Source organism: Montipora foliosa, chromosome 3 (genome assembly GCF_036669935.1).
Source record: "Montipora foliosa isolate CH-2021 chromosome 3, ASM3666993v2, whole genome shotgun sequence".
NCBI classification, from domain to species: domain Eukaryota; kingdom Metazoa; phylum Cnidaria; class Anthozoa; order Scleractinia; family Acroporidae; genus Montipora; species Montipora foliosa.
Window position 1 is genome coordinate 48,214,175 of NC_090871.1, and position 12,500 is coordinate 48,226,674.

General features: G+C 39.8%; 1 protein-coding gene and 1 long non-coding RNA gene across 3 annotated transcripts in view; one reads left to right on the forward strand and one right to left on the reverse strand.

Moving 5' to 3' along the window:
• The first annotated feature begins 4,187 nt into the window (after positions 1-4,187).
• The window catches only part of LOC137994932 (uncharacterized), a 9,990-nt gene continuing 1,677 nt past the window's right edge, over positions 4,188-12,500 (forward strand). Inside the window, exons 1-2 of one of the 2 annotated variants that reach the window (XR_011122219.1) lie at positions 4,188-4,392; positions 6,816-6,847. This is a non-coding gene — a long non-coding RNA (uncharacterized lncRNA). Of the gene's footprint in view, positions 4,393-6,815; positions 6,848-12,446 lie in introns of both variants that reach the window. The other variant, XR_011122220.1, reaches the window with a different exon arrangement.
• Positions 8,559-11,478, reverse strand: LOC137994931 (neurofilament medium polypeptide-like). Its single transcript, XM_068840514.1, has 5 exons — positions 11,319-11,478; positions 11,063-11,206; positions 10,787-10,969; positions 10,520-10,693; positions 8,559-8,754 (listed from the first exon to the last, which is right to left on the reverse strand). The coding sequence occupies exons 1-5, from the start codon at positions 11,373-11,375 to the stop codon at positions 8,683-8,685; spliced, it is 630 nt and encodes a 209-aa protein (XP_068696615.1). The 5' UTR covers positions 11,376-11,478; the 3' UTR covers positions 8,559-8,682.

Below are 12,500 nucleotides of genomic sequence, written 5' to 3' on the forward strand. Positions count from 1 at the left end.
AAAGGAACCAAATCAATTCATGTAGTTGAAAGTGAATTCCCTGTGAGTATTCTGGGGCTTCTTACTTCTCCCCCAGTCTATCCTGCAGAATAGCTTTAAAAAAAGTGCACAACAATAATAAGGTCATCATAGTGGAGCCCCGATAAGCGGCGCCACAAAGCCCGGCCATCAAGCCTCCAGTGGTAGCATCCATGGGCCCGAGATTTTTTGGGAAATCTATCCATGCAAGAAACTCGTGAACCGTTATGACGTTCACAGTGCTATCGCCGTGTTCTGTCCACAGGTATCAGACTGTCAGTGCGTGCCGACTGGTGCCGGTGTTTGATATTCTCTCGGCGTGGAGGTTGGGCGAGGGCAGACTAGGCCATAGCCTCTGGAGGAACATGGATGTGTTTCGGAACAAGTTTTTCCTTGGCGCCAGGAAATGGTTTCTGTGGTGGACAGCCGTTGCATATTGGCACCCTGCGTATTTCTGGCGGAAATCATCATTTAGTTGCAAGAGCAACAGGATAAAGAGCAGCATAAAGATGCACGACAGGAAGATGCCTAACAAAATTTTGAGATCTTCTCATAAGCCCCAAGAAAGCCCTCCGAAAGAAGCCCTAATGGAAGAAGAGATAGCAGCCAGAAAGATTTCAATGCAAGCAACACTGATTAAGCACGGAACAAAAAAAAAGAGACTTAGCAAGATAAACAAAACACTATATTTACAATGGTTGGCTTTTCAGCGCCTAAAGGCTTTCGCTGCTTCAACACTATTTTGTAACACAACGTCGCTTAAAAAAACGAAGGACTGAAATATTTGCCACCATTCCATGTTGACAAAGATTTTCTTGGCATATTTCAACAAACACATTACAGGCTAATGTTCTTTTTTCTCTTTTTCTTCCTGTAAATGGATGTCCAGTCATATAGGGCTGATCCTTCGAAATTGCAGCTTGAGTAGCGCGAATTAACTGCTTACCTGTTTATCTTCGACGTTTTTAATTAGGAAGATTTATTGCTGTTGCTTTCTAATACTGAAATGATTCCTCGAGGGGTGTAAATTAAGATCGTAATCAGTCTAACGGAATCAATGCTGGCAAGTACATGTTGAAATAACCTTACTATTTGAGGACCATAGCCATTAGCCAATAACCATAACTTGTCCTACGAGTTTCTGTAACATATTCTTGCCCAACCAAGATGGTTCCATTTGCCGACGAACAACTGTTCTTCCTATGAAAAGTATTGTATAGTCGAGTTTTTGCAATCTTGTGCATCAACACCATTCTATGGTGCGGGAAAGGGTAAAACGCTAGTTCGTTTTTTTATTCTTTTATCCTGAGTCCCCCCCGACCCCTCTCGACACGCCATTCCGCGAACCTACTTAAAACAGACCGGACAAGGACCTCACATACACTTCTTTAAACACCTTCAACAATCCCCGACATGGCAATAGTCCAGGATCTCCTGCCCCCCCTCTGCGCGAATGTTTTGAAGTTATAGAACCGCGCGACCATACAATAATTCCCAGCGTTCAAGATACAAAGAGGCCTCTTACATTCTTTCCCCTTCGGGAGCAACCTTCTTTAACATAATGCAATTGAATATCACCTTAAGTTAATGTAACTCTCTCGTCTCTAATCAACATGTTCCATTGTACACTCTTTTTTGTTACCTTTGGCTATTTTGTTAGATTCCCAATTTATTTCACGTTGTTATTTATCTTTGTTTAGAATATTATAAATTCAAATGTAACTTCAAATTAATTCTACTTTCAACTGAAGATGGTCGTTTCACGACCGAACCATGTCTTTAATTTCAAATGTGTCGTCATTTTTATAAAAATTAAACGAGTGTGCGTTTTACATCATTTTCTCCTCAATCTAGCTCTCTCAAGAACTTAACGTTAGTAATTGCATACCATTAAATAGGACAATTCCAGTTGAAATAAACAGGACTCAGGTGTCTTTTTAAATCGTGTTGATTTTTTTGGTCACAGGGGCACTTCAAGGACCCACATCTTGGAACTAAACTGATAAGAAGTTGAAGGTACGCTACACTCTTGAGTGTGCTGCCTACTTGGTTTTGTGGTCAGTGGTTCTGGCCCTCACATTCCTGAGCACCTAACCTCCATGTGTGACTTAGCTGTTAAACTGGCTTAAAGAGAACCAGCAGAACAGATTATCCATGAAAGAACCTGGATAAACAACCAGGCTTCCCTGGAGTTCTTGTAACTCAATAGTGTAGAGCATCCAACTGGTGTTATGGAGGTAGTCTTATGAGCGTTCAGTATAAGAATAAAAAGTGCAGGTATTAACATGCAAATAAATGAGCAAGCATAAAACAAACAATTTGGTGCAAGTGAGAGTGTTTATCAAACAAGATAGTCCCACATCTGGTTCTTGAACATTTCTAGACTTGGGGCCTGCACAACACAGTCTGAATCTGGTAGTTTATTCCAATCGTGAAGCATCCACGGGAAGAAGACATTTGACGGTATAAAGTATGAGAAAAAGGGACTTTATAGCTACTTATACACTTAAGGTGTACATAAGACACCCTGTATGTGAGCAGAGTAAAACGAATACCACTGCATGACCAAGTGAATGCCAGAATGCCCTGACATCATGCCAGAAAAGTAATGCAATACCCAAAAAGGCCAGAATGGTAATGCCTGCCAGCAGACCCCGCTGCATTTCCATAAACGCCAATCCCACACCAAGCACTGAGCACACTGGCTCCTAGTCATTATCTGAGTTCAATTGCATTTAACCCTATTTAAAAACAACCTGAAAACATGTCTACATGACCATTATTATCTCTGTTTCTGCATCATTTCAATACACCTATATTAATTGCTCTTTTACTTACAAAACTCATTAAAAATTAATTCACGATAGGAAAACAAAAGAAATGTTTCATTAATCAATACCTGTACAGTATCTGATACAGATTTCTCTTCATAAATACATCAACGTTTCTTTTGATTTTCCCTGTTAAAATGTCTTGAGTCACCACGTAAATGCTGATGTTTAATAAGCCATATACAATATTCATGTCAGATCTGTATCACATTTACAAACTCTCAGCTTCACCGTGAGTTTTGCAAAAACTGTTATTGGATAATAATGCAATTCTAGTGTTTTGATTGGCTTAGCCATCATGGTATATGAGCTATGACATCATGTACTCTACAAATAATAGTAACTGCACGCATCAGTTTTCTTGCATTTACAAAATAAAGTAGGGAAAATGTATCCATAATTTGTGAGCGTTCTCATCAACAATATTTTTCCACTTGTGCTTGTTGGATATGAGATGATTATAGCCAAATCGGCACTACGCACCTCGTTGACTATCTATCATCTCATATCCAGTGTGCCCTCGTGGAATAATTGTTACTTTTTTTTTTCAATGCGTGAGTGTGTGGAATTCTGTCAATCCCGGTGGCGTGAGCTCGCGTAATGACCTTAAATTTCCATTTTTTGACACCAAATCTGTTTACCTATAGAAGCAAGTGTTTCAAAACAGATTTATATTCGACAAGAGGAATTCAAATAAGAATATTTCTCTTTGAAATGTTCAGTTTGTAAGTCGCTTACTGCATTTGCTATCAAGAGCGGTACAAGTCAACAATTAAAAAAGTGATCTCAGAGAGGAAGAGAGATAGAGGAAAAAATAAATAAGTTATTTACCAGCAAAGGGTCAGTCCATAAGCAAAAAACTGTGACCTGGTCTTGAAAAAGCTGCCCTTGGCCACCTCCATCACAGTTTTTCACTTTACGACCTCCCAGCTGGCAAATAACATATATTTCTATAATTGACTAATTATAAGTCTGTATTTCTTTACATGTGTTTGGGTGCATGTGGCATCTGTGTGTTGTCTGTTTGTGGTTTTAAGTGTACATTGGTAACTGTATTGTACTTCTTATTGAAGTACTTTGTTCGATATTTGTTACTTTCGCTGCAATTTTCAGGCAAAATGGTAATTTCCAGGGGTCAGCGCCAGTCTTACCTTATATTTTATTTAATTTTATAATAACTTGGTGTTCTTTACTGCAGTTTTTGCGGTACAATGAGAGGCAAGTCGAAGCAAGTTTTATTTAATTTCATAATAACTTGGTGTTCTTTACTGCAATTTTTGCGGTACAATAAGAGGCAAGTCGAAGCAAGTTTCTGGTGGCTCGTCATCTGACTTGACAAATCTTGATTGCACAGAACCAGGCTCACTTGTTTAGAGGCTGAGTGAATCAGCCACTGTATCCAGTACTTCACGCTAAACTCAGATGTGCTTAGAGTGTGCATATCCACGGTTATCTGTCTGAGCAAAATACTAAAAGCTGTCGGGTGTTATCCACAATTCGGGCCTAAAGTGGATAGCGCTACGGAAATGCCAAGGGCAAGAAGGTAAGCTTTAATGCATAATTAGTCTTACATGCGTCGAAATCTTCCTGGATAATGGCACAGCAAGGCTGTCCACTCGCTATCTCCTTATGGTCCTTAAAGGCAATGAAATACTGTCTGGTAAGGCCACTGAGCTTTAAGGAAGCGTTGTTTGAGCTGATGTACAAATCCGCAAATTAATTCAATTTCGACCGTAAGCAAAACATTCAATTCAAGCCCCACTAATTTGGTCTTTGAACAAAGGCATACAATCCCGCCACAATATTAACGATAATACAATTAAATTACTATCATAAGACACTAAAGAAAAAATGTAATTTTCAAAGAACTTTGAGCTCTGGAGGATTCACCTCATAATGCCATTTTGAAAATACGAAAAAACCTATCTTCATTTCAGCGCCAAAAGAATGAAGCTCGTTCGAAGCTTATTTTCACATTGATCGAGGCAGCACATAATAACTGTGATCTCATGGCAACGACAGCGAGACAGTCTTAAATACATTTTGTGGCAAGACCGCAAACAAAATACACTAAATGACCGAGGAACCGCAACTGCATAGTGGCCTAGGATCAGGAAACCATTTTCGCGCTCTGGTGTTTGTAAATTCGTTTCGTTCGAAAACCCCCAGAATTCAGTAAAAGCAGCTCACGATATGCCACACAAATTATTGCGGGCTAGATCTAAATACCTTTCTGGTCAAATGGCATTTGCATCCAAGTTACTTCTTCCATTATCGATTCCAAACAGGCATACTGTTGCATATGAAAACTAGCGCAGCGGAAATTCAGGCATTATTGTCAGACTCCCGTGAGGAGTGGGGGTGTGGAAATTAGATTGTCAAGAAAAAACTTAGAGGAAATTGTGTTTTTCTTGTCTACGGTTTCAAACGATATTAATCCCTTCGTGCAAGTATTATATTTCTGCTTCGTGTTTGCTTTCACTGGTCTATTTCTTCGCGTCATTCCCTTCCACAGAGGCCACGTTGCTTTTTCGTTCTTTCCGGAATGTGAGAGCACTTTCCTCCCACCAATGTAGCCCGGGTTCGATTCCCAGACTTTGTAAGTGAGAAGTTTTCTCCGGGTACTCCGGTTTCCCCTTTTCTCAAAAACCGTCATTTGACTTGATTTGCCTTAACTGTTAATTTCAGTTTACAGTGTCCGCATTTAGTGCTCCAGCGCTAGAACGACTAGACACTTGAAAGTTCCTTTCCTTTCCTTTGTTGGCTTGCTACCAAATGCAAGTCTTAGAGTTTCCGGCACGGAATTGCCTGGGCCATTCAAATGCATTGGGACTAAAAAATCGGGCCAAGACAAACAAGAATCAAGGGTTTGTTTTCGATCAATTAAGACCTCGTCTAGACGAGCAATTTTATGTCACATTTACTCGTGTTGAAGAGGAAATTTGGCCAATTCGTGTGTGACAAATGTATTTGCTAAAAAGCTGGCGTGTTTGCTTTTATGTGACAAATAAAAGTTGTCAAATACGAAAAATCGCGCGTGTAGACGACTCGTCACATGAAATGTGACAAGTGAGCGCCATGGGGCATACGGAACAATGCTCATGCAAAATTTGGAGGGACAAACAAAGAGTATTATGGTATTTTCGAAAATGACCTATATTGGGGGTAGGGTTGTACCTCTTGTTGAACACTAAATTTCATTGGCTGTATAGTGTCGTACTTCCTGTTGTTTTCTGTGCTAAATCCACTGTTATCATTTTGTTCGTTCTATTGGCCAATCCTGAAGCCGGTTCAATGAGGTATGGCACACATCCCTACTGGACTTCTGCTTTATCTATGCTGTCCAAAGGCTCATTGTGCTACACACACGATCAAATGCAGATGCCACATAAAATTGTCACAAAAAATTGCTCTTAAGGACAGGTTTTAACATCAACCAAACCACAAAATTCCCTTCCCATCCCCAATCCCTGTCAGCCACTTTTTTTCACTAAACTAAGACCTAATATTAAAACTCACAAGGTAGGCCAACGGTGTTAAGTTAGTTTGCTATCTACCGTACGTGACCCCCAATAAGTGCTTACTAGTGCTGATATCGATTACACTGGTGACAAATTATGGTTACTATTACCAGGTGTTTCAATTTGTTCTGACAGGCAAGGAAAAGTGTCGGCTACTCAATCAGAAAAGTCAGCTACTTTTTCTCCCTAAATTAAAAAAATTAGACATCGATAGACATATTCTTTTCAAACCTAAGATTAAAACTTGTTTTCCCAATGACATGAAGTCATCTAAACATGATCATTAATGTTGCTTTTGAAATGTGGCAAACTTTTAAAAATGGCATGCCCACAAACAGACACCCCTAGAGAAAGGGGTCATCAGCCCCCTTGTTGAAACAGTTGGTTACTGTACTTAAACCAACCTGACCATCACCATTGTAACTATGTCAATATCCATATCCAGGGACCATTTGAAGGGCTGGATGCAAAAACCAAGTAAGTGACAATTTCGGTTGATTTTCAGTTTTACTCAAAACTAGCCCAAATTTTGCAAGTTGACTGGAAATGAACTTAGGAACATTGCCCTGGTATTTTTTTTACCGATGTGAGCTTTATTTTTGAGAAATAAGCTATGCAAAAACACTATTGGCTTTGCATTTGAAAACAATGGAATCAGTGAAGCGACACTTACCTTTTATTGTTAGATATTTACATGTGGGGGAAAGGGGGCTGGCTTTTGGTATAGCTCTCGAAAGTGTAAGGGAAGAGGGAGAGGTTTAGGAGCAAAGAACACCATAGGGAAAAAGTGAGGGTGGGGAGGAACAGCCCCCCCTCCCCCCCCCAACCATGGTATCTCAATGGGCATTTTACAGCTGTGTGCTGGGGAGGTTTCTTCTACAGTTCAACATACTTGTTTCACTAAAACAATGAACAACCTTATATCTTTTTCTAATGCTAACCCTCAAGATTGAACACTCTCAAGAGATGCTGTTTAGGTCTTAAGTGACCACTGTCATTACTTGTGGCTGGTCTTTCATATACTGGATCCGAAATAATTAATGTCTGTGATACAAAAGAACAAAGCGAACATAACTATACCTGATTAGCAAGGCCTAATCAGAATAACAATGGTTTTGTTCTTTTATATGAAAGTCTACCCTTCATTGTCAGTTATAACAATGACCTGTGGTCTGTCATTGGGTGTTCTATAACATTACCAACAGATTGGTCGTGTAGAAAGCGAAGACCACGAAAACGAAATAAAGACCAAAAATCAAAGACCCCAGAAACATGAAAACAAATATCCCAAAACACAAAAACGAAGACACCAAAACATGGAATTCAAGATGGTGTATAAAAATTGGAAAAAACACAAGGGGTTAGGGTAAACTAACCCTTCTTATTACTATGGTCTTCAGTTACGATTAGCTAACCCTTCTGGGATCTTCATTTTCGTGTTTTGGGATCTTTGTTTTCATGTTTCTGGAGTCTTTGATTTCTTGGTCTTTGTTTTCTTCACTACCCCATCGCATTACCCCAAACAGTCAACAATCTGACAATCGATGGAATTTTTCCTTGTACTGGATATTGATAAGGCACAACGAAACATCCTTAGAGAGCTGATCATAGGTTTTGCAGGACTTTCTGTTAACTTCAATGAGCTATGGCATATGGGTTAATTAAATACTGCAGAAATAGCCTGCTTGCAGGCGAAAGATGGTTGTTGTCACCAAGAAACACCTCAGACATCATACTGGAAGAGTGTGGGATAGGTCATTTTGTCACCCAGCCCAGACCTATCCCACACTCTTCCAGTACGGTGTCTGATACGTGTTTCGTGGCGCCGACAACATCTACTGCCTGCAAGCAGGCTATTTCTGCAGTATTTAATTAACCTATTGAGTCTTAAACCACCCTCAATTATTGATGTGTAAAATTATTGTCTAGCATTAGACCATAGTTAATAACTATGGTTAGACTGAGTAAAATCTATTAAGTCTACTTGTTCCTCAGAGTCAATGGGTTAAGCGCTGACAAGCAACGGCAGGGTACAAGATTGTCATGAGCTACTGGAAGGGCAAAGACCCAAATGCCCAGGGTATGCTGTGAGAAAATGTGACGTTGAATTTGTGAGCGATCAAAAACAACAATCCATTGACTCATTACACATGGCCTTGCTTCAATTCAACTGACAAAATTCAAAACATTTTCATCCTTGTCATGGCATAAGAAAGGTTTTAATGTTTACACATATGTATAAAGGCTGTACAATCAGTTCAATTCTGCTTGGAAGTCACAAAAGGTAGAATACTAAAAATACGAAGCAGGTCTTATGCTTCCACTTCTTCCTGGTGATCTGCACCATTTGTGGTTTTCTGTTTTTTCAAAAATTCTTCACCCTCCTGCAAGTTAAAACAAAACAGCCAATGGAGGCTTCATTAACAATGTCAGTTATCAATCAAACCAAGTCAAACATGCCATGTACGATTTTCAAAGTTTTGGTGTCCATTAGAGTAGGGTTCGTGTCAGTGTTGATGTCAAAATTGACAAGAAAGGTTCAAAGTAAAAATGCTAGTGCTAGAGCCAGCTTTTATGGCCATTGAGGCGAACAGTGAGGGGACACTTTGTGGTCTTTTTCATACACAGCATACATTAATAATAATGCAATAGACCAATTTCAATATATTAGAAATCAGTATTAGATAGAAGACATCCCAGGGGGGGTTGTCCCCATCCTTTTTATATTGGAGTCCCATATATGGGCGTCCCCCCCCCCCACCACCCCCAGGAAGACATCATCTCAAGGCTCCAACGACAAAACTCATTCCAATGCTTGCTTTATTCCCTAGAGCCTCAAAACCATGTTTATTGTTTTAAGCTAAATTTTCATATATTGTTAATATATCTGGTTCATGAGATTCAAGCCACTGAGCTGCGTAAATCCAAGATAGCCTGACTCTGAATATCAGGCCTTTCAAGAGTCTGATTCCTAGATCACAACCAACATTTCATACCAGTCTATTAGTGATGGTGGGTGGGGAGGGTGATGTGAAAACATTTTGCATATTATCCCCTAATAATCCAAAATGAGCATGTAGTAGCCCAATCTTGAAATATTAAATAATTATAAAGTCAGTCCTAGACAAAAAGCATGATCTTGAGGCTCTGGGGAACAAACTCATACAAATCCTTTTTTCCTCCCCCAGAGCCTCAAAATCAGGTTCATTGTTTAAGTTGAATTTTAATATATTGACATTGCTTTTTTTTCCCAAAGCATCCCTCCTTTCTAAATATGGACTATTCCCTGCCAAATCAAATTTTGCTTTTCTTCTTTTTCTTCCTTTCAACCTAAGAAAGTGGGTTGCAATTTTGAGGGAGACTTGAACCTTTCAAAAAGAAATCCATATGATTTAAAAACTTGGAGTGATGTCATAACAAACTACTTACTGCCAAATATGCACCATGTCCAGGATTTAATTTAATGTCCCAATTTTTATCAGCGAAGAAACACACTCTGCAAGCTCGTTTACTGAGCTTGCCTAAGTTAACCTTAATTTCTGACGAAACGCAGACGTCTTGAGAACAGCAGTACTGAACGAGTGGAATTACCAACGAGTGGAAAGGAAGTTTTTGTAATAATTAAGCGGCCAACTGAGAGAATTTTCACGCCAAAGCTATTTGTGGTCTCCCTTGTTCCTTTAAAAAGTAATAAATTTGTGTTCCGCTAAGCCTTTCGTCTACAACGAAACTGCTCAGGACCTTTCAAGACCACTTAGTCTTTTGTACTACAAAAATTACAAGCTTTCATTCAGTTTAAATAACAAAATCGCCTTTATTCAAACTGCAACGAAGCGTGGTGAACACATGTCAAACAGCGTGACAACTTTGTGAATTTTAATGTTGATCAATTTCAGTTTCGCTTGTTGAACACACACAAACGGTGTGGAATTGTGGAATTGTGGAATAAAACAGGCGAAACATGGCTAAATCAAGACAGCACGGCACTGTTTTGGTAAACGAAAAGCATTTAAGCAAATATACATCGTCCATGTGACAAAAACAAACAAATTATTTGACAATTTTTTTTTTAAACAACAACCGATGCCAAAAGGAGTCTAACAAGAAATTCTACTCTGAGAAATTGGTTAACCGAGCAATTTCTCTTACCTCGATCGTTTCTTGCATAGTTCCTTTACGCTTCAGATCAGGTTTCTCATCTTCTTTTCCCCCGTTCTGTTCATCAGCTTCGCTTTCTTCGAGAGCTGCTTTCACCGCTTCGGTTTCCCCACGTGTCCCGCCGTCTACAGTGTGTCCAGCTTCTTCTAAAAACTTTTCGCCTTCCTGAAACAAATTGAGCCACCAGTGATCGGTTAGCGAATCATGACATACAAGCACCCCTAAGACCGATTTGAACAAAATGATGCGTCATCTCACCGAAGCAGTAACAACCATGGTGCCATCACGCTTAACAGATGGTTTTCCTGCGCCGTTCTCTTCAGAATCTTCATTTTCTTCGCTGTTTTCATCTTCCTCTTCGTTCTCCCCTACATCTTTCATTGCGGCAGTCTCCGATCGTGTTTTCCCGCGTTCTTCATCTCCAAGGAGATCGCTTCCCTCCTGTTAAAAATATATGAGCTCTCGGTGACTTCTGAAGATTTGAAGGAATGAAAGCGAAATTAATTTAAAACTCTCTAGCTTGTGATCATTTACCTGAGCTGTTGCGGCCATCGTCGAAGTCCTTGTCAGTTTACTGGGGGAATCTTCTTCGGCACTTTCTTCAATTTGTTTTTGTTGGCCTCTGGTTTTTGCCTCAGCGTGAACATTTCCGTGCTCTTCAAGAAAAGTTTCGCCCTCCTGAAATGGCCACAAAAATAACAATAAAATCATTCATCTTTGCTTGTTGAACGCTAGAAATTCCGTTCGAGAAATTCCCAGTTCGTACTGTCGATCTTTTCATACAACCTACCCTAGCAGTAACAGTCATAGTGGAGTCCCTTTTGAGGGCTGGAGCTTCTTCTGCCATGCTTGAACGTAAACTAACGAGGAGGTTAAGAAGGAAAGAAAAGAGAAGTCACTGCTCCGGTGCAGAACAAAGCCAGCAACAGAAAGAGATAGAGACGCAAATGAGTCGCTTTCAAAAGGGAAATGGGGTCAAAAACAAACTTCAAAGCGCGGTAACTCAAACGCATTCTCATTGGCTGGTCGGTTGTCAATAAACACAATATTATCACATGTGATTGGCTGTTCACCACTTCAAATGCCTTTCCGTGTTTTGGTTGGCTTCAACTAATTTCCTGTCAAAAAGCTTTCAACAAAGCGCGGAAGCCTGAAAAGGTGTATTGTTTAATATAGTGATATTTGGATCATATTTTTAGAGGAAATACTTCAGTCTTCTCAGAAAATCAATGAAGAATGTATTTGGATTCGTTCTTCATCGTAGTTTGTTCAGTAGTGCTCGCGAATGTTTGTCAGTTCTCATAGATCAGATCAGATCAAGAAAATGCTGCCATCTGTCTGCGATAGCTGCGGCCCTGATTGGCGAAAACCACAAAAGACAGCACGTGTTTTAAGAGTTCGTCCCCAGAGCCGCCTGGCCCTCTAATACGAGGACCAAGGTGGTCTGGGTGCGAGAATAACTATAACAAGCAACAAGGAAGAATGTAATAATTACTACATTCGGAGTAAATAATTAGCAAAAGAATACGAAGTTCTGAAGCCGTCCTGACTTCATTTTCAAGTGATCAAAATATAAACAGTCGTTTCTGTTGTTAAAGCATTTGGAGTAACTTGAGTTTCTACAATTTATAGCCCGCATCGTCAATACAGCGTTTGTCGCACGACTAACTAGATTTGGTTGGACGCTAGTACGCTAATCAAATGTTTCCTGTTTAGTTGGGGGCAGTCGATTTCGTCATATTTAGTTTCGAAAAATGCAAACAAGGGGGCGGGCGTGTCTGGTAACCGGTGTAAGAGCATACTATTCATGAATTTTCATAACAAAATAAAAGCACTAAAAGCTTAGTACGTGTAGCTCGTGTTTGGTCATTCAATTTTCTGTGAATATGACTTCCGGTTATTGTTTTTCGGTGCACAGGAAGTAGGTGTAACAGGAAGTAACTCAAGAGATCACTTGCACGAACGAAAAAAG